The 25843-nt window shown below is 50.0% G+C and overlaps 1 protein-coding gene across 1 annotated transcript in view; it reads right to left on the bottom strand.

Moving 5' to 3' along the window:
• Nucleotides 1-7420: 7420 nt before the first annotated feature.
• Nucleotides 7421-25843, bottom strand: part of SAG (S-antigen visual arrestin) — a 38112-nt gene continuing 19689 nt past the window's right edge. The window contains exons 8-16 of the mRNA XM_054478696.1: nt 24867-25002; nt 23912-23996; nt 21802-21874; nt 18420-18557; nt 14735-14812; nt 12985-13008; nt 11116-11171; nt 8061-8070; nt 7421-7669 (exon numbers count right to left, since the gene is read on the bottom strand). Of these exons, the coding sequence (XP_054334671.1) occupies nt 7564-7669; nt 8061-8070; nt 11116-11171; nt 12985-13008; nt 14735-14812; nt 18420-18557; nt 21802-21874; nt 23912-23996; nt 24867-25002 (706 nt within the window). The 3' untranslated portion in view covers nt 7421-7563. The remainder of the gene's footprint in view (nt 7670-8060; nt 8071-11115; nt 11172-12984; nt 13009-14734; nt 14813-18419; nt 18558-21801; nt 21875-23911; nt 23997-24866; nt 25003-25843) is intronic.

The raw sequence follows: 25843 nt of genomic DNA, 5'->3' as shown, positions 1-25843 counted from the left end.
GGGGGCGGGGCGGGGCCGGCGGGAGGGGCGGGGCCGAGGGCGGGCCGGGCCGGGGGCGGTGGGGGCGGCCTCCCGCCTCTCCTCGCCGCGCCCCCTGCCGGCCATGCGCGCAGCTGCAGACGGGGCCTCGCGGCCCCTCCCCGCCCCCACCTGAAGCGTCCCGGGGACCCCCGCCCACCTCTCCGGGCCGTGGCTTCTGTGTGTTATTTCTGGACGTGTTCTTGTTTCTGTATTCACTTCTTAAAACATCTCTACTCTTCCGCATCAAAATATAGGTAACCTCAGGCAGGCCGGGGCTGCGTCTGTCCTGCCCAGCCTTGTGTGGCCGAGTTTGGGGCGAGCTCGAATGCGCGCGCGCGTGCTGGAAAGAGACCCCGGTACTGGGACGGGCCTCGGGACGCCAGAGCTGGGATGCACCGCTCCATCTGGGAAGGCTTCCTGGAGAAAACGGTTATTAAGCAGAGATGGAAAATGTGAGCAGGAGTTGTGACTAGAGAGGGAACTGTGTTCTAGGCAGAGACCAGATTTGTGCAAAGGCCTGGAGGCAAGAAAGAACGAGTGTTCGGCGAAGACGGGGGAAGAAAGGGAAGCTGGTGCTTAGAGCAAGGAAAATGGCATTAAGATATGAGCCTCGGGGCGGGCAGGTCGAAGCGGGCTTTGGAAACCAGATAAGGGGTTGGAAGGCAGCAGGAAGCCCTTGAGGGATTTAACCCTGGGCGGGGCTGGGTCACCACGCTGGGGCCTGTGATCCGGGCTTTGAAGTTATCAGGGCAGGTGGACGCCCTGGATTACCGAGGGGCTGAGAGATAGAGACGTGGACTGAGATCCACGTGGGGAGTGACCAGCGACTGGAGGGAGACAGAGGTGACAGGAACGAGTCCCATGTTTCCCAGGGGGGCTGCTGGATAGTGGGCGGGTGGGGTCCAGCCCTGCTCTGGGCAGAAGACGAAGAAGTGCAGCTAGAGATAAGATCAGCTAAGTTTTCGGTGCCATCCAGATGGAGCAGGGCTTGGTGCCACCCAGAGGAAATGCTGTCCATCTGTCTGCCCTGCTCTGAGGGGCAAATCAGTAAGGGACTGCCCAGGTGTGCCCTCTCCCTGTCAAAGGGCTGCTGCTAGAGACCCCACCTGCCAACAGGCAGTCGCTGGTCGCGCCGCCCTGGGCAGTGACCTGGGGCTGCAGAGTGGCATCTGGCATGGGGACATGGCCAGGGGCATGGGCTCACGGCCAGGACAGAGGAGGACAAGGCCTAAGGCAGGAACAGTCTGGGACAGGCCAAAGGCTCCACGGTGTCCCAGGGTACTATAGCCACTAGCCACATGTGGCTACTTAAATTTCAATTAGTTAGAATTAAGCATTCCGTTCCTCAGTCACACGAGCCACATTTCAAGGACTCAGTAGCTGCATGTGGCTTAGCAGCTGCCACGCTGGATAGCACAAATATAAAACACTTCCTCCGTCCCCCCAGAAAGTTCTGCGGCACAGTCGCATGCTGAACTGTGTCCTCCCGTAATTCATATGTTGAAGTCCTAACCCCCAGTACCTCAGCATGTGACTGCATTTGGAGTTAAGGTTTTTAAAAAGGTAATGAAGTTAAAATGAGGTCACAGGGGTGGTCCCTAATCCGGTATGACTGGCGTCCTCATAAAAAGAGGAGATGAGGACACAGACACACACAGAGGGCAGCCCATGTGAAGACACAGGGAGAAGATGGCATCTACAAGCCAAGGAGAAAGGCCTCCGATGGAACTCCCCCTGCCGACACCGTGATCTCGGACTTCCAGCCACCAGAACTGAGAGCGTCAATTCCTGTGGTGGAAGCCGCCCGGCCTGTGGTGCAGTGCTCTGGCAGCCCTAGGGAACTCATGCAGGCACAAAGGGCTCCAGCCTCCCCACAGGGTTGGGACTTTTCTATCAATTAACTACATGTGGAGTGATACACAGAGGCAAAACCCTGGGGGGGGGGGGGTGTGCACGGCGGAGGAGGGGCGGGGGCGAGGACGCACAGGGGAAGAAACAGTTCATTCCTTTGTTCCGCGGGGGAGCCGGGTGATCTGAGCAGAGTTTAGGATTGGAATGGATAGGCCGGATACGAAGGGAGTTTCCCAGGAAAACACAAAAAGGGGGAGACTTCCCCCTACCAGGTGAGCAGAGTGGGTGACGAGGGATTTTGGTGAAGCCAGTAGCAAGGCGGGTGCGGGAGGCAGGGAGGTGAGCAGCGGCGCCAGGATGCAGAGTAGCCTCCCGGCCCTGCTCTGAGGCAAGGACTTCAGTCCCGTGGGCACTGGAGCTGGCAAGGGGGTTTTGGAAAGCAGAGGAACTCATGTATCTGGGCAGAGAATGATCCAGGGGAGAGAAGACTAGAAACAGGGAGGCCATTAAAATGCTGTTGCCGACCGGACGCGGTGGCTCACTCCTGTAATCCCAGCACTTTGGGAAGCCGAGGCGGGCGGATGACGAGGTCAGGAGATCGAGACCATCCTGGCTAACACGGTGAAACCCCGTCTCTACTAAAAATACAAAAAATTAGCCTGGCGTGGTGGCGGGCGCCTGTAGTCCCAGCTACTCGGGAGGCTGAGGCAGGAGAATCACTTGAACCCCGGAGACAGAGCTTGCAGTGAGCCGAGATTGTGTCACTGCACTCCAGCCTGGGCAACAGAGCGAGACTCCGTCTCAAAAAAATAATAATAATAATAACAAATGCTGTTGCCTACACCTGTTAGGAGCTCAGGGGACATCCAGGCCCCAGAACTCATCATTTTAGAGTCAAGGAGGCAAGGGCATGAACGTGACGGTTAAGAAGCAGAAACTGTGGCTGGAGAGGAGGAAATCTCCAATTGCCAGAAAGTACTGAGATTGTCACAGACAAGAGGAGCCAAGGAGACATGATGACTAAACGCCACGTGGGATCCTAGATGGGATCCCAGAACAGAAAAAGGACGTTAGGTAAAAGCTGAGGACATCAGAATTAAGTATGGGGCTTTAGTTTAATAATAGTGCATCAATATTGATTCCTGGGTAGGAGGAGGGTGAAGATTGAAGAACTACCTATCGGGGATTATTGTGCTGATTACTTGGGTGACAAAAGTGTCTGTACACCAAACCCCCATGACATGCAATTTACCCATGTAACAAACCTGCACATGTACCCCCTGGACCTAAAATAAAAGTTGGAAAGAAATAAGTATATTTTACTGGAAACAACATTTGAGTCATTCAGTGTGGCAAATGTAGCCTACTCATGTAAGGGTTAATAATAGGGGGTTTTTGGGTGTGGGGGACCTCAGTATAACATCTTTGCAACTTTTCTGTAAATCTAAAACTACTCAAAATAAAAAGTGTATTTTAAAAAAAGAGGATTAGGCTTGGTAAGAATTATGTTCTTAAAGCAAAGAAAACTCTGGCATAAATGTTCTTTGATGATGAAGCAGGTTTTTTGTTCTCCTGGTGAGCGCACAGTGCGGTTCCCCTGGAGATCTCAGGAAGGGCTGAGACATCAACTCCCCCAAAGCGGTGGCCTGGAAGAGCACATTCCCTCCGGTGCCTCTTTATTGAATGAGTCACACTATGAATCATCTCTAACAACAGCCTGCTCCGTGAGTCTACCCCACCTTGAGGGCATATCAAGGTGGCAGTAATAACACACTTCACGTCCAACCTAATCCTTCTTTGTGACATGTCAGTGAAGAGGCGCAACTCTTGTCAGAAAGAACCACTTCGCATTGGAGAATATAAAAGGGAAACTTGAAAACATGGGAATCATCCAATTTTTACCCTGAACTAGGGTCATGATTGACAATTGGAGCAGCACATTTCTCCACTGCATGTGACATACAGCTTCTGGTCCCCAAGAATGTGAAAACCAAAAACCACCACACACATTTCCAAATGTCCCCAACTCCCAACCCGCACCTGCCCTACTCCTCAAAGATCAGTAAATGCAACTCAGTCCTGTGAAATTAAACTGGAAGGAAGAAAGGTTTTTTAAATGTTAAAGGAGTAGGAAAACAGACACCCTAAAAAAGAATTAACTACACATGTGACAAAATTGCAGAGAACTAAATACACACACTAGTACAAATCCAGTTGTGGAGATCTCAGTCAGATGAGCAGACTGGTCCCACGTCGATACCCCGCTGGGATATTGTACTGTAGCTTTACACGATGTTGCCACTGGAGGAAGTTGGGTAAAGCGTTTCTGGGGTCTCTCCGTATTACCCCTTACAACTGCATGTGAATGTGCAATTCTCTCAATGAAAATTTCTTTTTTTTTTTTTCTTTTTGAGATGGAGTCTTGCTCTGTTGCCCAGGCTGGAGTGCAATGGCACGGTCTGGGCTCACTGCAACCTCCACCTCTTGGATTCCAGCGATTCTCCTGCCTCAGCCTCCTGAGTAGCTGCGATTGTAGGCACCTGTCACTATGCCCAGCTAATTTTTTGTATTTTTAGTAGAAACGGGGTTTCTCCATGTTGGCCAGGCTGGTCTTGAACTCCTGACCTCATGATCCGCCCGCCTCAGCCTCTCAAAGTCCTGGGATTACAGGTGTGAGCCACCGCGCCCGGCCTGAAAATTTCAATGGAAAAAAAATAGCAAGGGCCAAGGGCAGTTGTTGTTGAATCCTAAATGCTAATCTCCCTCCCCCAACTCCACCAAATTCTCCTACTTCCATTCAGCACCATACAGTGGGCAAAGGTCTAGTTATAGACTCAGGGACACCAGCATTCAAGCCTTGACTCTCACTAGCTGTGTGACCTTGTGTAAGGTACGTAACCTCTCTGAACCGCAATTTCCTCATCTAAGGAATGTGAATGATGCTACTGATTTATAAGTACTACTGAAATGGTTACATGTCAGATGTGAAGTACTTGGCACAAGGTAGGCGCTCCATCAATGGCAGGGATCCCCCTTCTCCAGCCCTTCATTGCTGGTTGCAGAACTTTCTCCATGCAGCACCTTCAACTGCTCTGTACCCCGTTTCTTGCACTGCACCTGTCCCAAAAACTCTGGGCCACACATTCAACCTGCACATAGACTTCCTGCCTCCTGATACCAAGGGACACTACATGCCAGTAGACAGCCCCACACATGTGCAGGCTGAGCTGAGCCAAGCTTCCACTTTCTGCTCAGGGCAGCTGGCTGCTCGCTTCCTCCCCCAACTCCCTCCCCAGCGTGGCCAGCTGCAGGCCATAAACAAGCCAGCACCTGGAGGGCGTATCGAGACATTTTGGCACCAAAATAACTAGGAGGGCAAGGGCTGTGCTGACCTCTGCTCTCCAGGGATTGGTCTTCCAGCCCTTCCCTCCAGCTCTCTCACCCATGTAGTTCCAAAGGTCGGGCTTATTAACATCCACCCTGACTTAGGATGTCCTGGGGTCAAGCAATGCAGGAACCAACGGGCTGGTCCTCTCACCAGGCACCACAGGGCAGAATCCCAGGCCCTGGGCTAGCCCAAGAGCTCTAGCAGGAGCTAAACACAGCAGCCTGTGTGCTGTGGCAGAGGACAGGGGAAGGGCTCAGTGCAATGGGGAACAGCTTTGGGAATCCTCAGAGGAGTGTGCCACCCTGGCCGTCCCTTGTCTGCATGCCCTGAGGGGAGCATGGGTTGAAATGGTCAGGCACCATTCCCTTAGCATAGAGAGAAAAAGAATGAGGGACTGTGTCTGATCCTGCTAACCCACAGCCTGAAGGACCAATCTTCCACCTGTAGTCTAGTGTGTTATAAATCCTCCTCCCAATGCCAGGATGCCTGAGTCAACACACGGGTCCACACCTCGCTTTGTCTGGGATCCCATCCAAGCTTCCCAAGTGGAGCCTCCTCATCTAAATCCCCATCTCCAGGACCCAAACAGCTGGAATCCTGCTGAACAACCCCAGATGTTGGGAACCTTCATGTATATGGAACCCATGCCCTGGCCAGCCCTCTGTCGCCACGTTCCATCCCAGAAGCCTGATCCATATGTACTCCCCATCTAGAACCCCTCCCACTCACCCTCTGCCTTCCGTGAGTGGGTTGAACTATGGAGGAATCTCCAACCCCCATTTACCCTGCTCCCTTAAAGCATGGACCAGAGATGGACCAGAGCCTACGCATCCCCAACCCCTCCTTGGCCACCATGAGCCTGTTCAGTATCTGTGCCATCAGCAGCAGGCCTGGTGGGTACCTCAGGGCAGGAAGGGACCCCAAAAAGGAAAGGCCCTGGTATCACCTCTATTATCCCTCCTCGACCTGCAGTTCACCTTCCTCCCTGACACTCAGAGTGCTCTCCCCTATGCCTTTCATGCCCAATCTCAAGTAAGCCCATGTGACTCACAATCAACCCCTTTTTCTGGGACTCTCCATCTCCAGGGCTGGGCTCTGCCATCGTTGACCACAGGGTGTTGATCCTCCCAGCCAAAGCTGAGCCAGTTGGATTCCCCTTCCCAATAACTGCCCACTGGGACCAAGAGATGCAGAGCTGGGAGCGTGTGGTGCTGAGCCGCATGAAGAGCCACCCTGGAGAGTGGGTCCCTGACCCCTGGAGCTTCTCTGATTCCTGCTTACCCCAGGTGCGGCAGCTCAGGTTCGTCCTTCAGTTCTCTGATCACACCAGGGTCCTCCCACTACATTCCTTCTCCCCACCTTAATTTAACCAAATCTGATTTTGTTTCTTGCATTGAATAGAACTTTACCAACAACCCAAAGCTCAAACAGGCACCTGGACACAAAAGTTGAATCAGTAACCAAGAGTATTTTTGTCCACAGGTGTTCTCTGCCCTGTTTAACTTAGGAGGCTCTTTAGGGGCCTGGAAGTTGGGACTGGTCAGGTAATCAGAAACATACACACCAGGCCAGGCGCAGTGGCTCATGCCTGTAATCCCAGCACTTTGGGAGGCTAAGGTGGGTGGATCACCCGAAGTCAGCAGTTTGAGACCAGCCTGGCTAACATGGTGAAACCCTGTCTCTAATAAAAATACAAAAAATTAGGCAGGCATGGTGGCACGCGCCTGTAATCCCAGCTACTCAGGAGGCTGAGACAGAAGAATTGCTTGAACCCAGGAGGCAGAGGTTGTAGTGAGCTGAGATCACGCAACTGCACTCCAGCCTGGGCAACAAGAGCAAAACGAAGGAAGGAAGGGAGGGTGGGAGAGAGGGAGGGAGGGAGGAAGGAAGGAAGGAAGGAAGGACGGACGGACGGGAAGGCACTGTTTCCAGAGAAACAGCTCAGACTGGGACTCCTAGGAAAGCCCCTGGACACACCAAGGGCCCCACCTGGTGAACACACTGATTTCCAGACGGCTTCTTTCCCTCATGGGAGCGGTAAGCCCTTCTGTGGGAGGCTGGCCTCCCTCTCCCCAACCCTCCCACTCCAGGGACCCTAAAGGTGGCAGCTTGTGTCATGTCATCAACTCAGCCTCCCCAACAAATCAACCAACTCATGACCCAGGGGAGAACAAACAAGCTTTATTTCTCGGAATAAGACTCATCCTTTCATATGTAGCATAACTCCAAAGGACTAAACTGTGAGGCTTTGCTCGTTGCACTGGTAACTACAGGTCATTTTCCGGCATCCTGAGCCGACATCTTCACTCATCAATGTCATTCTTGTCTCTCTTCCCCTCCTCAGCTTCTCCTGCATCTTTCAGATTATGGCGAGCAAACTCCTCAAAAACTAAATTTGCATCCTGATAACTAAAATAAAACAAACAACATTTTGATCATTGCACGCCCTTTGAAGCTGAAACTGAAACAAGATCCTTGATCTTTTTGCAACGAAGGAACTGATCAAGGTTTTCCCCACGATAGAACATGGGGGCACGCCATTTTCCTCAAGGCTTCGTTTAAAATTCTTTTAACTAACACCAATGGGAGAAAGCAAAGGCACGCGCAGAGTGAGCAAGCACACCCAGTGTAACGGTGCGTGCGTGCCGTAAGCACCAGGGAGCAGAGGGAAGTAGCGGGTGTGCCTCCTGAGCCGGCCGGAGAGCTTGGGATATGTGCAAAGACTCAAAGGGGTTTGTGCTGGAGGAGAAGGTCCCAGGGCATAGGACAAATCAGGGCCACATTCAAGAGGCTCACTCACCTTTCCTTAGCTGTAAGCATGGAATAAAAGGGAGGCAGGGAAGAGGGAGAGAGAGACATTTGTTAGTAAAAATTCTATATCATAGCTGTACCTAGAAAATGTCTACCTTTTAGGTGACTTTACAATTTGAGAGATAAGGCCTAGATACATGTAATTCATGATCACTGGGTGTAATTCCTGCCTTCCTGCCTTTCCCACTGGAACAGCTTTTCTCCTTGCATTTTAGCTTAGTTTAGTTTAGTTCAGTTTAGTTTAGTTTAGTTTAGTTTCGTTAGTTAGTTTAGTTTAGTTTAGTTTAGTTTAGTTTAGTTTATTTGAGACTGAGTCTCTCTCTGTCACCCAGGCTGGAATGCAGTGGCACAATCTCTGCTCATTGCAACCTTTGCCTCCTGGTTTCAAGAGATTCTCGTGCCTCAGCCTCCCAAGTAGCTAGGATTACAGGCATGCGCCATTATACCGGGCTAATTTTTGTATCTTTAGTAGAGAAGGGGTTTCAACTATGTTGGCCAGGCAGGTCTCAAACTCCTGACCTCAAGTGATCTGCCCGCCTCGGCCTCCCAAGTGCTGGGATTACAGGCGTGAGCCACCGCACCCGGCCTCTCCTTGCATTTTAAATCGCTGCTTCCTTTACAATGTGCCACAGCCTTCACCTCCTCAAATGAAACCCCCCCCCAGTCTCACTTCTAGGATGCTTTCCCTGATCAGCCTTGCCCCCCTCTGATGTCGCTTCTCCTTCCTTATTTATTTATTTATTTATTTATTTATTTGAGATGGCATCTTGCTCTGTTGCCCAGGCTGGAGTGAAGTGGCACAATCTCAGCTCACTGCAACCTCCGTCTCCCAGGTTCAAGTGATTCTCCTGTCTTAACCTCCCAAGCAGCTGGGATTACAGGCACCCACCACCATGCCTGGCTAATTTTTGTATTTTTAGTAGAGACGGGGTTTCACCTTGTTGGCCAGGCTGGTTTCGAACTCCTGACCTCAAGTGATCCGCCCGCCTTGGCCTCCCTGCCCAGCCAGTTGCTTCGCCTTTCAAAGTATTTCTCCTTCCATGTCCTCTGGACCCCATTGAGGTCAGGGTCGCCAGGGTGCCGTGAGCATGTGCACCCTGGCACCTCCATCTGTCAGGCTTCAGAGGGCTAAGACCTGGGACTTGACGTTCGCCAGCACCCCAGGGTTAGGGTGTGCATTAAAGCTTGAGGACCAACCCCCAGCCGCAAAGTTTTCAATTTCTGTTAACTTATTGATTTTGTTGTTGTTGGGTTATGTTTTCACATGTGTTGTATCCCCAGACTAACTACTATTAATTTGAATGGTTTTTGTACTTTTTTAGCTTTCTGCCCACCTAGTTTTGAGGAGCACAGCAGCGATTTGATGGTGAACCCCTGCTCTCGTCTCTGGTGCCCACCTGGAAGCCAGCACTGGGAGGGAGCGTCTATGAGCGTCGCTACATACAGGGGCCCTAGAGAGGCTAGCTTGTCAAAACATCCCCTGGGCAAGAAATACCCTGCGGCCCACAGTGCTAAGCGAAGGAATGACACTAAGCAGGACCATCAGCCTTGCAGAGGTAGACAACAAGGAAGAATCAAATCAGCATCTTCGGATTCAGTACAGATGCCCTTGACAGGGGACAATAAAAACTTGGTAGCATGTCACAGCACTTATTACACACAAATTACTTGGTCCCCAGGCTCCAGCAGGGCTTAACTACATATAGCTTATGCTTTCTCTGCTTAGAATCTTACCAGCCTAGACTCAGGGAGCCGAGAACCAGGCAGAGAAGACAGGAGAGATGACATTTATCTCTAGAAATCTCATCTATCTCATATCTATCTCATATCTCTAGAAATCAGAATTTTGTAACCATGGGGTGATTTGTCTTAACCTTTGCTCCCAGAAATCTCACAGTACAAAAGATCATTCTTTCATCCTGACATTGTGATATGTTCACCGTTAAGGCCATAATGACTGGAACGTGAAAGCTGTATATGGAAAGAACTTCAAAAAATTAAGTCAGGCCGGGCACAGTGGCTCACGCCTGTAATCACAGCACTTTGGAGGGCTGAGGCGGACAGATCACCTGAGGCCAGGAGTTTGAGACCAGCCTGGCCAACATGGTGAAACCCCATCTCTACTAAAAATACAAAAATTAGCCCGGTGGGGTGGCAGGCGCCTGTAATCCCAGCTATTCAGGAGGCTGAGGCATGAGAATCACTTGAACCCAGGAGGCAGAGGTTGCAGTGAGCCAAGGTTGTGCCACTGCACTCCAGCTGGGTGACAGAGACTCCATCTCAGAAAAACAAAAAAACAAAAAAACAGTTATCTTCAGCCAGGTGTAGTGGCTCATGCCTGTAATCCCAGCACTTTGGGAGGATGAGGCAGAAAGATCACTTGAGCTCAGGAGTTCAAGACTAGTCTGAGCAACATGGCAAGACCTCATCTCTACTAAAAATCAAAAACATTAGCTGAGGGTGGTGGTATGCCTGTAGTTCCAGCTACTTCAGAAGCTGAGGTAGGAGGGTGGCTTGAGCCCAGGAGGTCGAGGCTGTAGTAAGCTTGATCACACCACTGCACTCCAGACTGGGTGACAGAGTGAGACTCCGTCTCAAAAAAAAAAAAATTATCTTCTTTTAAATGTCTGTTAATGCTTTCAAATGAAACCTGAGGCCTTTGTTTCCAAATGAAATGCAAAATTCTCGTGCTCTCAAATTAAGTTTTTACCTAAATCATCTTTAATTCTAAATCCAGGTCTGTTGACAGCAGAGCTTCTGCTCTTAAATCATTCTTGATAAAACCTCGTGAGATTGTCCCTGTCCAAGAGCAAGGATGCTACGTCTTGCAGACTCCAGCTGAAGGTGGATAATCTACCCGGCTCAGCGCTGAACAGATGGGCCCTCCCTTCCCCCTAGACTATTCACCTTGCAAATCACATGGAATCTCTTACACCTGGCCACTCCCATGCTCTGAGGTGTGGTCAAGAAAGACTAGAAATACATCAACAATAAATCTGCAAGTAGTAAATAATTAAAGAAAGCTAAAAAAGGACATAACTGACCTGGGTCCTCAGGCTGAGGGTGCATGAGGCGGAATGGGACCTCAGTGGCGACTTCACTAGAAAAAAAGAATGAAGATTGGTGTGAATACATACACACACACAATTACAAGTGACACAGCAAAGACCTATGGCTGCAGAGATTCACAAAAGATCCCCAGGCCCAAGCTGAAAGACAATGCAGTGGGATTTTTTTTTTTTTTTTTTTTTTTTTTTTTTTTGAGATGGAGTCTCACTCTGTCGCCCAGGCTGGAGTGCAGTGGTGCAATCTCGGCTCACTGCAACCTCCACCTCCTGGATTCAAGCAATTCTCCTGTCTCAGCCTCCCGAGTAGCTGGGACTACAAATGCATGCCACCATGGCCTGGCTAATTTTTGTATTTTTAAAAAGTAGAAATGGGGTTTCACCATGTTGCCCAGGCTGGTCTTGAACTCCTGACCTCAAGTGATCCACCTGCCTCAGCCTCTGAAAGTGCTAGGATTATAGGCATGAGCCACCCTGCCCAGCCTTCACCATTTTAAAGTGCAGAATTCGGTGGCATTAAATACGTTTACGCTGTTATGCAACCATCACCACTATCTAGTTCTAGAACATTTTTATCACCCAAAAAGAAAATCTCATCCCCATTAACCAGTCACTCTCATTTTCCCTCCCTATAGTCCCTGGCATAACCACTAATCTGTTCTCTATCTCTATAGATTTGCCTGTTCTGAATATTGTGTGTAAATGGATTCATACAATATGTGGCCTTTTGTTATTGGTTTCTTTCACTTAGTGTAGTGTTATTAGTATAAGGTTTATCCATGTTGTAGCATGTACTAGTACTCCATTCCTTTTTATGGCTCAGTAATATTCCATTGCATGGATATACCACGTTTCGTTTATCCCATTCATCTGTTGGTGGACATTTGGGTTGTTTCTGCCTTTTGGTATTGCAAATAGTGACAGCTGCCTTTTAAATTATGCACGAAGAAGCAGCAAGTTAAGAAACGTTTGAGACAGGCATTGAGGTTATGTACTGCATCATCCCAGCTCTTAGTCGGGCACAGTGGCGTGCACCTGTAATCCCAGCTACTCCGGATGCTGAGGCAGGAGAATCGCTTGAACCGAGGAGACAGAGGTTGCACTGAGCCAAGATCATGCCACTGCACTCGAGCCTGGGCAACAGAGCAAGACTCCATCTCAAAAAAATAAATAAAATAAAATAAAATAAAATGGTTAAAATGGTAAAATTTATGCCAGGTGTGGTGGCTCATATCTGTAATCCCAGCACTTTGGGAGGCCAAGGCAGGATGATCACTGGAGGTCAGGAGTTCGAGGCCAGCCTTGCCAACATGGTGAAACCCGGTATCTACTAAAAATACAAAAATTAGCCAGGTGTTGTGGCACACGCTTGTAATCTCAGCTACTCAGGAGGCTGAGGCGGGAGGATTGCTTGAACCCAGGAAGTGGAGGTTGCGGTGAGCCAAGATCATGTCACTGCACTCCAGGCTGGGCAACAGAGTGAGACTACATCTCAAAAAATAAAAAAAATAAAAAAAAAATGGTAAAATTTATGTTATGTGTATTTTACCCTCCCCCCCAACACACACACACACAAGCTGGCTGCGTGGAGTGTGCCAGTTTTCTGGGTGTGTATGTGTGTGTCCTTACCCAGGCATAGGTCTAGCTGTGGTCCGAAAGAAATCTGGTCCCAAAGAAACGCCTATGAGCCACAGTTCTGTGAGGCATCTGAAGGCAAAGCATCATTCATAACACCTATGAGCACAACTGCCCAGAAAGCAGCTTTCACCAGAAACCGTTTTGGAGCCCCAGGTTTGCTGCCTTTGATATCTTGAGAAACAATCAAACAAGGAAGGTGAACAGGCTTACCTGGAGGTGAGCTCTCCCAGAAAGCTAGAAAACACAAACAAATGCCTGTGGTTAACTGTCACAGTGGTAACACGACCCCTTCCCATGATTCAGAGGCAGGACACAGCCCAGCTCTCATGGCCCTTGCACCCGAACTCACAACGTCCAGGGTCTTCCCATTCCTTAATGTTCAACTTCATTACCTGTGACTTCATCTCTTTCTCAAGATGATTAGTTTAAAAAGGCCGGGCATGGTGGACCATACCCGTAATCCCAGCCCTTTGGGAGGCCGAGGTGGGTGGATCACTTGAGGTCAGGAGTTCGAGACCAGCCTGGCCAATGTGGTAAAACCCCATCTCTACTAAAAATACAAAAATTAGCCGGGCATGGTGGCAGTAGCCTGTAATCTTAGCTACTCAGGAGGCTGAGGCAGGGGAATTGCTTGAACCTGGGAGGTGGAGGTTGCAGTGAGCTGAGATCATGCCACTGTACTCCAGCCTGGGTGACAGAATAAGACTCCGTCTCAAAAAAAAAAAAAGTTGGCTGAGTGCGGTGGCTCACGCCTGTAATCCAGTACTTTGGGAGGTTGAGGCGGGCAGATCACTTGAGGTCAGAAGTTCGAGACCAGCCTGGCTAACATGGTGAAACCCCATCTCTACTAAAAATACAAAAATTAGCTGGGCATGGTGGTGGGCACCTGTAATCCCAGCTACTCAGGAGGCTGAGGCAGGAGAATCACCTGAACCTGGGAGGTGGAGGTTACAGTGAGCCGAGGTCATGCCACTGCACTCCAGAGTGAGATTATATCTCAAAAAAAAAAAAAAAAAAAAAAAAAAAAGTCAAGCCCTAACATTCAAGATAAGTCACAAGGGGTCATTATGAAATACCTTCTGGTTGCTTTCCTTGACTGCTAAAAGAAACTCCACCCTGTTTTTAGATCCTTTTATGCACTATCCACTGTGAAAAACAAAAACAAAAACAAAACACTATGCTAACGAAAAATGCAAAATAGACCCATGTTCTACTTTGTTAGAAATTTGGGAAACTCTTTTTTAAAACCCTTATTTTACTCAAGGGAATTCTTTACTACTTAGAAATATGAAACCTAGGCACAGACTTGCCTTTGATGGCAGAACTACCCAAGGCTCATCCAGGTAAAAAGCCAAAGCCTTTGGCAATGGAATTTGAAACGAAAATGAGAATTCAAGTTTTTCCCTTTTGGTTAAGATTAAACAAATGGAAGAAATTGGCTTCCCATGAAAATGAAAGTGGAAACCTGTTCCCTTAAAACTCTGAGATATTGGCACTCTTGTAAGAAAAGAAGACTCCTGTGCCCTGTGATTACATGTGTGAGAGGGGAGGGAAAAGTCCCCACTTTATGGATGGATACCTTCTAAGATGCAAAAACATGAAGATTTACTGAGAGTTCTTTCACAGCAGTTTTTCTTTTCTGAAGGATAACATTTGACTAATCTTCATTCTTGCACATCAACTTCTACCACATGCACATATGCACATGTATTTTTGCAAAGTGGCGCTAAGAGTGCACACATTTCAGAGTCTGCTTCTCCACTCTTTCCCACCTGACATTTTATCAGACAGAAGCATGGTACTAGACAAACAGAATCTCTCCGAAGCTCTACTTGGTAATCCTTGGTAGAAGCTGTGGGCCTTTCCTTGCTTTCTGTCTCCCAGTCATTCAGGAAAGGAACAGTTCAGACCATCTAAGAGCAGGACAGAGCAGCCCGAGGGTTGGTGCTGGGACACTTACCCTGACACCGTAAGCTTCACCTTGATCTGGTAAGACACCAGGATCCCCAGGACGGTCCGGTCTATGCCCTCCTTAATGCTGCCCAAACAGAAAGGAAAAGGAGAAGGATGATGGAGAGCAGAGGAGGGTGAAGAGCAGATGGGCAGCCTTTCCGTTCCAGGCAGGCACGCCGTCATGGAGGTTCTCCAGGGACTGGTGAACTCACTGAGCTTCCAAAGTCCTAGAAGTTCACGTACTTGGGGAGTGGGTGTGGGGACTCCTTACATGCACTGGAGGAATTCCTGTGTCTTCTCCTCTAGAAGTTCCCAGAGGGCAGAGCGTGCATCCCCCTTCTCTGTGCTTGACCTCTGTAGATGCACATCCCCCGGTCATCCTCCTCGGCAACTCCCTCCTACCACTTGCCAAAACTGCAAGCCCCCAAGTCCTCCAGCAGGCTTTGCCTGCCTGGATTATCTCACCAACTCCTCCCCCATGTGCCAGGCCCCTTCTCTGAGCTCTGTGGCCACCTGCAGATTCAGCCTCAGAAGCAGCCCACGAGCTGCCCTGGCCTGCCTTTGCTACTTCACCCCCAGCTGTGTCCCAGCGCCCCCCGCGCCAGCCTTGCCACACAACCCTGCACCAGAATGCCCCCTCCTTCTCTCCTGCCTTCCAAGATATCCAGCTGTGTGTCCCCAGCACCCAGCATCAGACCTGGCACCAAGTGAGAGCTGTCAATGTTTAAGTGAATGAGCAGGATGTGTGAGACCCTCGGATGTGTCCCCAAAGACAGTGCAATGTGACGTTCCTTGACAGAAATGTCATTCCAGATCCCACTAATATGGACTGAAGTCCTACTATCTGGCAGGCACTGTGCCGGGCATTTCATCACAGATGCTTATCGCGTGGGATCCAACGCGGAGGACATGAGTATACCAGGATGTCCAATAACAGGAATTAAGGTATGAAAAAAATCATGAAATGCTAACAAAAATCATGTAAATAATGATAGAAAAAAAGCCCGAGAAACCTGAAGGCTACAGTCAGAAGGCAGGGGAGGATGGAACAGCTCTGGATAAAGAGTTGGGGTGGTGGCCAGCAGGTGCTGGGCCTGGAAGAAGACGTCAGCTCAGGAGCCTCTGAGGGGAGGTGTCTCAGACCCATGTTTCCAGGACCACAGTGCTCCCCAGAGAGCTCCTTCGGCTCACTGGTGTCCGGAGCTCCTTTAAAAGAGGACAGAATAGCCGGACACGGTGGTTCACACCTTTAATCCCAGCACTTTGGGAGATCGAGGCAGGCAGATTGCTTGAGTTCAGGAAGTTTGAGACCAGCCTGACCAACATGGCCAAACCCCATCTCTATTGAAAGTACAAAATTAGCCAGGCATGGGTGGCGGGAGCCTCTAATCCCAGCTACTCAGAAGGCTGAGCCCGGAGAATCCCTTGAACTCGGGAGGTGGAGGTTGCAGTGAGCCAAGATTGGGTGACAGACTGAGACCTCATCTCAAAAAAAAAATAAAAATAATTTTTAAAAGAGGACAGAATATCTTTATGGACTTGCAGATATCTCTGTCAGAATATCTCTGGACTTGCAGAGTATGGCCAAGTACCTGGTGAGGAGAGGATGCCTCCAAAGGGAAAAAAAGGGGTACGAGCTTGAGATCCCCCTCTTTGCTGGGATTGACTTTTTTTTTTTTTTTTTTTTTTGAGACAGGGTCTCATTTTATCACCCAGGCTGGAGTGCAATGGCGTGATCATAGGTCACTGTAGCCTCGACCTCCTGGGCTCAAGCTATCCTCTCATCTCAGCCTCTCAAATAGCTGGGACTACAGGCACGTGCCACCATGCCCAGCTAATGTTTTAATTTTTTGTGGATATGGGTTTCCACCATGTTGCCCAGGCTGGTCTCAAACTCCTGGGCTCAAGCGACTTGCCCACCCTGGCCTTCTAAAGTGCTGGGATTACAGGTGTGAGCTACTCCTCCCAGCTGAGATTAATTCTACCTTGCGCTGAATGGGGCCAAGCAGCTGCTGAACAGAACATGCTCTGCCACGTGCCTGAGAACACCCTGCAAGTCAGAACCCCTGGCATCTTCCTGGGCTGGGAGATTTGCTGTGGAGTGGACTTTGCTCTGCTATTAACTGATTCAGTGGCCTTGGATAAGTCTTTCATTCTGGCTCAACCTCAATTTCCTTACCTATAAAATGCACATAAATATACCTTCCTCATGGAGGTGTGGAGAGTCATAAATGATTTTTTTGTTCTGTTCTGTTGGTTGGTTTTTTTTTTTTCTGAGATGGAGTCTTGCTCTGTCACCAGGCTGGAGTGCAATGGCACAATCTCGGCTCACCACAACCTCCGCCTCCCGAGTTCAAGCGATTCTCCTGTCTCAGCCTCTCGAGTAGCTAGGATTACAGGCACCCACCACCACGCCTGGCTAATTTTTGTATTTTTAGTAGAGACAGGGTTTCACCATGTTGGCCAGGATGGCCTCCAACTCCTGACCTTAGGTGATCCACCCGCCTCAGCCTCCTAAAGTACTGGGATTACAGGTGTGAGCCACCATGCCCAGCCGAGTCGTACGTGTTTAGAAACTAGTCCACACACCATGAAACATTCCCACAGTGTGGTGAGCCATCATTGTTCATCTTACGATCCCTACGCCCTTGAATACATTGATCTAGGCTCTCAGTTTCCCTGATATTCTCTCTCCTGGAGCTTCACAAATGTGCTTTAGAATCTAACACAGTAACTTGGCCAATTATCCTCAGAAAATCCTTTGACTTCCACCTGCTTTCTGCCAATTGTTCACTGTTCCCCACTCTTGGTCTCAGAGAGTGTGAGCTACTGAGCGTCGGGGTCATGGGGTCAAACAATCCAGTCTCCCGGCCATTGGCATCACCTCGGAGGTGGTCTACTGGGGCCACAGAGGGAACCCCCAGCATATCACATGGGGAGGTGGCGGTGAGTGGGCCTTGAGCCCACGACATGCTCCCGGGAAGGGAAGCACAGAAGCGTGGCTTGGAAGGACAGTGGACGCTGACTTGGGAAATTCACTGTACAGTCTTTGCTAGATCTGCTGCCCAAATTCAGCCAGTCATCCTTTGAGTCAGGGTCAGCAGATCAGTACTTAATTTCATTTAAATTTAATGGACATCTAAAGTCATTAGGACCTCCTGCTCTTTACAATTTCTGATGGAAATGGACGAATGAATGAATGAATTAATTAATTAATACAGCCAAAAGCATTACTCAGTTTACATGCTTAGGGCACTACACTAGCTAGTGATGCTTCTGAAAACAGTAGCTGACATTCCTGGAGCACTTTCTGTGTGTCAGGCCCCACGCTTTACATGGATTGTCTCACTGAATCCTTATAACCACTCTATGAGACTTGAACTATTATCGCCCCCACTTTACAAACAGGAAAACTGAGGTTCTCAGAGAACTCAAGGTGTTTTCCCAGGGTCAGCAGCAGAGCTGGGGTTAGCGCACAGCTGTCTCCAGGGCCCATGGGTGTAACCCCCACATCACACCAGGGGTGAGAGTGGGATCCTTGTGTGGGCCCATAGGTATGCACTCCACACTATACACACCAGACCACCATGCTGCACTTGCATGCCTGCAAGCCCAGCGGGGTGACGTGAAGGGGAGCAGACCAGCACCAGCCCGCCCTGCCAGGGCTTATTCCCTGAGCCTCGAGGACTCACATGGTGCTGGAGGCAAGGTTTGTGTCCTCATGCTTGATTTTCCCATCCAGGGCAATGCCTCTCCTTTCTCGATTGTTAGCCAGCAAGGGCAGTAGCGTCAGTGTCTTGGTCAAAGTGCTGTTTGGCGGCACTTTTTCTCTAGAGGAAGAAGAACAGAGGAGATTTATAACCATCAAAGCTACCATGGACCCCATGAGCCCCTATTTGACATTAGGCATTTTCCAGGATCCACATCCCCTGATGGACCTCCTGGGAAGGTGGGTTTAGGTGCTTGGGAACTTGCCTTACGAGAAGCAGAACAGTGCTTGTGAAATCTCAGGGTGGGCTGGCAACAACAGGAGGATATTTCTTCAAGCAACTCAGCCTATTCTGAATTTGCTGAATTTCTAGAATGTTCTATGGAGTTAATGAGACAAACTGGCTCGAGAGTCAGAGACCACAGCCTCCTCCTGAGACTTTGTGAACCACACAGTGGCCTGCAGAACCTTTTCGTTGGTGTCAGCAACGAGTCCAGGCCAGAAAGCCTCTTGTCACCAAAAACTGTCACTATAAGGGGGTCACAGTGTGACTGTGTGGTAAGTTGTCTAGAGGGGCAATGCAGGGACCCACAATTTGTGGCTCACACAGACCAAATAGCTTGGGTCCAAAGCAGCACATGCTCTTTCTCTACTGGATCTTCTTCGTCATCAGTTGGGGTATAGATTTCTCAACATCTGACAGATGGCGAGGACCCTGTGCCAACAGGCGGGTCTGGGATCAAGCTGGGGACACAGCAATGTGTGTTTCTCCAGGCAGACACATGGCAGCATGGCCAGGATCATGAAGCAGCCTCTGGGGCTGGAGAGTTGGCTCCTCCACTCACGTGCGTGCTGTGTGCCAGGCCTAGTGCTAAGGCCTGTCCTCAAAACTCTCACCTCACCCTCATCAACCCCATACCAAGCAGGTGCTCCAAGATCCCTATTTTCCAGACAGGAAGTGTGCCCACAGTCACATGGCTGCACACTCTCTGATGGCAGAGCCCATTCATGCCGGCAGCACACCCTCCATCCTGTGCCTAGCCAGAACAAGGTGGGGTGTGGCCAGCATCAGGACCATTCTAAAGCTGTCCTGAGACAGCTGGAAGTCTGAACTGCCCCTCTGGGAAAGGACTTCCTTTCCCTAATCAAGTTTCCCTGGATAGGTAAAAGCAGCTGTCCCCTATCCTGCCTCGTGTCTACAGGAAGCTCTTTATGGAAATCTGCCAGAGCCCAAGGTGGCCCACATCCTACCATCTGGGTCCTGGTGGAACTTCTCTTAGTGAGCATAATTTGGGCATTGAAAAAAGCAGAAACAGCACTGTAAAGATGGCTGGAATAGGAAGAGGGCCCTTGGGGTTGGGCTCAGAGGATGGACTTTTTGTGTTTGTACAGAGCTTGCCAAAGGACTATGCCAAGGCCCTGGGGCCACTCCCCAGAGCTTCAGGATGTGGGTTTGGATGGCGGGGAGCAGCTTGGGAGTCAGGTCTGACCTGGTTCCGTGGAAGCCTGCCCACCAAAGCCCCAGAAGCCACAGGGCTCTGGGACGATGGCTCCTACTCTGCAGCTTTCTGAGTGGCCTCTAGCCTGAGACTCGTCAGCATGGTCCAGTCCAGCTCCCAGGCTCCTCCAGCCTCTGGGGAACTTTGGGATGCTTTCCAGTTTCCTGGGAATCTTTGACCCAAAATGCACCCAACATTTTGAAAGAGGACCAGGTGATGGAATATATATTAGGGGAAAACTCGGCCAGGACCCTTTGCTCCCATGTTGCTGAGCACATGTGGAAAGGTGAACCAGGGCCAAGACCCCCAGGGCACAGGGATGTGCAAGGATCCCCTAAAGGCAGAACAGAGCTCAGGCTTGGCAGAAAGGAGGCAATGAGTGGCGGTTCTTTCCTGTCTCCCTCCCTTGTAGACCTGAAGGTTGAATTTGTTTTGAGTAACAGTAATAGTTTCTCCTAAAGTTGCCTTTTAAATATTACCATATAGGAAGGGTGTGGTGGCTCATGCCTGTAATTCCAGCACTTTGGGAGGCTGAGGCGGGCAGATCACCTGAGGTCAGGAGTTTGAGACCAGCCTGGCCAACAGGTGAAACCCTGTCTCTACTAAAAATACAAAATCGGCCAGGCACGGTGGCTCACGCCTGTAATCCCAGCACTCTGGGAGGCCGAGGTGGGCAGATCACCTGAGGTCAGGAGTTCGAGACCAGCCTGGCTAAAATAGTGAAACCCCATTTCTAATAAAAATACAAAAAATTAGCCAGCGGTGGTGGCGTGTGCCTGTAATCCCAGCTACTCAGGAGGCTGAGGCAGGAGAATCACTTGAACCCGGGAGGCAGAGGTTGCAGTGAGCCAAGATCACGCCATTGCACTCCTGCTTGGGCAACAAGAGCAAAACTCTGTCACAAAAAAAATATATATATATATAAAATTAGCTGGGTGTGGTGGCGGGCACCTGTAATTCCAGCTACTTGGGAGACTGAGTCAGGAGAATGGCTTGAACCCGGGTGGTGGAGGTTGCAGTGAGCTGAGATCTCACCACTGCACTCCAGCCTGGGCAACAGAGTGAGACTCCATCTCAAAAAAATCTATTTCCTTATATTATCTTAAGGAATCAGTTGTCTTTCATCACTCCCCTACCCTAACCTTCCTCTAACCCTGCTAATATTTTTTACATACAACGGTGCTTAGAACATGCCAGCAAGGCAAAGAGTTCAGATCCGGTCGAGCTATCCTCTCAGGGGGCTGGAGGTGGGGGATCATCGCCCCCCACCCCAAGCCATGTATTAAATGAATCTATTTGACTTTGTGGCACACAGCAAAGCTGGGCAGGTCTCTCAGGCCAGCATAAAGGAACCATGGCAGGATTCTCATTTGTTTTTGATTCTAACAAAGGGGAAAAGTCATTCACAACAACCGGCTAAGAATGGATATATTCTAATCCAGTTGTCACTGGTTTAAGATTTCAATTTGAGATCAAAAGATAGGGAATCGTAGCCTGGGCTGACAGTTCATTTGACCATCTTCTGGGAGATGGAAATAGTATCAAATTTCTAACAATTCATTCCAAGGATAAATAGAAAAAGCCAGCTGATCCCATGGTGACATTTCTGTCTTTATTTCTCTCTTCTGCGTCATTCTTTGGCTTGCATTAATCCTCAGAACTCCTGTAAAATGGGCACAGAGGGGTGTGGTTGATGTAGAGCTAAGATGTTAACTTTCTGTGCAGCCCTCGAAGGGAGAAAGAGGAAGGAAGTGGAAGGCTGGCGAGCTAGCTGAACATTCTAGTTCCTTCTTCAGCAATAAACGGCGAGAAACTTGACACAGAATGCTGAGACGCCCAGGAAACGAAACCCCACCAGCTACTCACTGCGCTTCCTCCATAGCCACGGGCTTGACGTAATAATCACTCGAGTAGAGAACCACGTTGGCCACCTGTTCCACTGCAAGGGGAAGACGGGAGTCGGGTGGTCAGCACTGGTGCCCCCACACATGCACGTTCCCTGCGGCCTCCCAGAGTACACGCTGGTCTCTCCTCTCTGATGATGGTTTCCCTCCACTTCCCAGGCTAGGCTTTCTCAGCCCTCAGCTTCAAGGCTGGGGTTTTGAAGTCTTGTCTCCAGGCCATTTCTGGTCACCCATAACCTGCTTTGTATCAACTCCCACCCATGTCCCCTGAGGCTGCAGCTCCTGGGAGACCCCTCCTTTCCCATGCTCAGCCCCATCTAACATCCTCCATCTTACTTCATGAACATTATCCTTCCTATCCTCCAAGAGACTAGCTAGACGCAGCACAGGACTGGTTGGTGGGTGGAATGTGGTGGATAGGAAGGTGGGCTTGGAGCCAGGCTGTTTGGGTGCCAATCTTGGCTTAGCCCCTAACTGCGGGGTGAATTATTTATCTATTCTAAGCCTCAGTTTCCCCATCAGTAAAATGGGGGTAATAATCGCATCTAACTCATAGGGACGTTGTGATGATTAAAAAGATGACTTTTAATCACCTTTAAAATTAAGCTTGAGGATTTTTTTTAAAAATAAGGGCAGGGTCTCCCTATATGGCCTAGGCTGGTCTTGAACTCCTGGGCTCAAGGGACCCTCCCACCTTGGCCTCCCAAAGTGCTGGGATTACAGGCGTGAGCCACCACACCCAGCCAAAGTTTGAGGATAAAGAAACAATTTCTGCAAGGCATGCAGCACAGTGCCCAGCCTATAGAAAGCAATTAATATTTTGTTTTAAAAAAGTTAACAGCTATCTGGGTGCAGTGGCTCATGCTGGTAATCCCAGCACTTTGGGAGGCCGAGGCAGATGGATCACCTGAGGTCAGACCACCCTGGCCAACATGGCGAAACCACCGTCTCTACTGAAAATACAAAATTAGCCAGGCAAAATTGGTGCACGCCTGTAATCTCAGCTACTTGGGAGGCTGAGGTAGGAGAATGGCTTGAACCCAGGAGGTGGAGGTTGCAGTGAGCCGAGATCACACCACTGCACTCCAACCCGGGTGACAGAGGGAGACTCTGTGAAAGAAAGGGAGGGAGGAAGGAAGGAAGGAAGGAAGGAAGGAAGGAAGGAAGGAAGGAAGAAAGGAAAAGTCTAGAATTCCTTAGTCTTCATGCATCAGGATTTCTGACCCTCATCTGTGATGACTCACAGGGAAAAGTGGTATATGACACCTAGGGCCACTGCTCACCCTGGCTTGCCTGGGAGAGCCCATTTTAGGACTGAAAGTTCCACATCCTCAGTCCTGGGCCCTGGGACAGTCACGCCAAGATGTATAAGTCTAACTTTGTCTTGGTCATCCAATGTTTGAGTTAAAAACTGAACTTAGAGGTTACCCTCACAGGTCATTCTATCATGTCTTTCTCATGAAAGAGCCACATAAGACCATCATATAAGACCCCCTGTGCTTTGATGCCCTTTGAGCTTAGTTAATGTGTGGGAACAATAGGCAGAAGGTGCCTCCCCTGTAGGATATGGGAAGGTCAGCCATGACATGATGGCCATTTGAGCTGAGACAGTCACACTTCACCATTTACAAAGCACTTCCATGTGGGACCTCTCCTTAGAGCCACACAAAGCCTGGAAAGGCAGACAAGGAGCCCCTGCTGCGGATGCCATCTGGGATCACAGAGCCCACAGCATGAGTCCACAAATTAGGCCTCACCCATGACAATGTGCTCCACCTGTCGACAATGATGAGCACTGTGGGGCCCCTCCAGGAAGGCATGACCATGGAAAGAGATCACTTGTCAGGAATTTTGTTCCAAGACAAAAACCAGCCATAAGTGGGCAGAAAGTTGAATGAGATAACTTGTAAGGCCTTTCTCCCTCCACAGTCCTGCTGCCTATGACAGCACAGACAAGTAGCCAGTTTCAAGGACCCAGAAGGGCCTTATCAGACCAGAGAAGTGACCCCTCAGGAAACAGGATCAGAAATTCTAGAAGACTCTGCCCTCTACTTCTGAGGAGAAGGTCCTACCGAATGCTTTAATCTTCTTCACGGTCTTCTCTGTGTTATTGGTGACAGTCACGGTCACAGGGATGGGCTCCCCATGGAAATAGATCTAGAAAAGTCAGCAGACAGGTCAGAAGAAGAGAACAGATGTGGCGGTGTCTTTAATCTCACAGGTTTCTAGATTCATCTCAATCCCTTTCACTGGAATAAAAGCGGCAGAATTTAAGGAACATGAAGTGATAGCAATACGTTTCTTCTAAGGAAGGGCCTGAAACACATTCCACCCATCTGTGGGAAGCTGGGGAGGGAAATGGAAATGGAGTTCCGATCATCACATCAGAGGAGCCAGGGGCCAGGAGGTTATGGGGGCAGGATGAGTGAAGTGAAAGGAAACCACTGGGAAAGCCAAGTGCTGGCATCCCGCCCAGCAAAGCCCATGTAACCCAGCCCCTGGGCACACCCACACACGTGTACACACACACAGTGCACACACGGCTGACTGCTGACCAGAGGAACCAGAGCCAGCCTCGGCCAGCAGCTCTCACCTTTTCCCACCATGACACCCCTAAGAGATGACATCGCAGGTGACACCGCCATCCCACATGGTTTCTGCGAAACTTAAATTTCCCAGGAAGTAAAGAATTTGGGATACCACAGCTATTGATGCTCCATGGGTGAACAAGGCCCATGGAGGTGGAGAGGGCAAAGACAGCTGGGGGGCAGGTATGTGAAAAGCAGCACCCCTTCCTTCCCCAGTCCCTCGGGACAGCCAGTGGGTGGAATGCAAGCCAGTTCCATCCTCCTCTAAGGACCATGCTGACCAGCTCCAGGCTGTGAAAACAGGCCAATCAAGTGATTGGTGCTTTATCCTAGAAACAAGCTTCCTTGCAAGGCACCTTGCAAGGCTGGTAAAGAGAGGGGTGTGGGGCCTGCCCCTAGGCCTGCTGCCCTGTGGGTAGTAGCGATGGTAGGTGGTTACCTCTTTGTTGAGCGAGACCGCAAGGTGCAGGGGCTTGTCAGACATGAAGAACTGCCAGGCCGCCTCAGCTCGGGGCTGGGGACCCATCTCAAGTGGGGCATGCTGTACTTTGCGGATCAGTAATCGCACGGAGCTCCTGCGGGGAACAGCCACAGACAAGCCAGGGATTGGCACCCAGGCCGCTTCAGGGAGGCCTCTGTTCTCTCCCCACCGTCACACGGAGATTCTCCAGGAACGCTCCCCACGGAGACAGGGTGGACGGGAAGAGGGCAAGGACACTGGTCAGAGCCTGAGGCAGCCCTGATGGTGGAAGAGCCTGGGGGTCTGGTTTCTGGTCCCTTCCCTGTGGGGGAAGCTGTGGGGCCTGGCAACATCCCGAGGGCCAAGCTTAGCCTCTTAGGCTCCGTGGGTTCCCAGCTCTGCCTCCTATCAGCGAGGCTGAGGTGTGAGGGCGTCAAGGGCCTCATGGAATAGCTGCCATATACATGCAAGCTCCATTACTGCAGCTCTCTATCCTGCGCCTCCAGAGGTGTGTACATGGGGTATGAGGAGACAGTGTGACGGGCCAGGCGGAAATCTTGTTTAGGTGAAAAAAGAAAACAGCACAGGGGGTGGGAGAATGGGGGGGATGGAGTGGAAGGCTTAATGGTTGTAGAGTTCCTGCTCGGGCAATGGGAAAGTTTTGGGTATAGACAGTGGTGAAGGCTACACAACATTCAGAATGTACTTAAGCCACTGAATGGTACATTTAAAAGTGGTTAAAATGGGCCGGGCACAGTGGCTCACGCCTGTAATCCCAGCACTTTGGGAGGCCAATGTGGGTGGGTGACGAGGTCAGGAGTTCGAGACCAGCCTGGCCAACATGGTGAAACCCATCTCTACTAAATATACAAAAAAAAAAAAAAAAATTAGCCAGGCGTGGTGGCACACGCCTGTAATCCCAGCTACTCGGGAGGCTGAGGCAGGAGAATCGCTTG

The sequence above is a fragment of the Pongo pygmaeus genome, chromosome 11 (genome assembly GCF_028885625.2).
Source record: "Pongo pygmaeus isolate AG05252 chromosome 11, NHGRI_mPonPyg2-v2.0_pri, whole genome shotgun sequence".
Lineage (NCBI taxonomy): Eukaryota > Metazoa > Chordata > Mammalia > Primates > Hominidae > Pongo > Pongo pygmaeus.
This window is presented reverse-complemented; position numbering and strand designations above follow the sequence as displayed.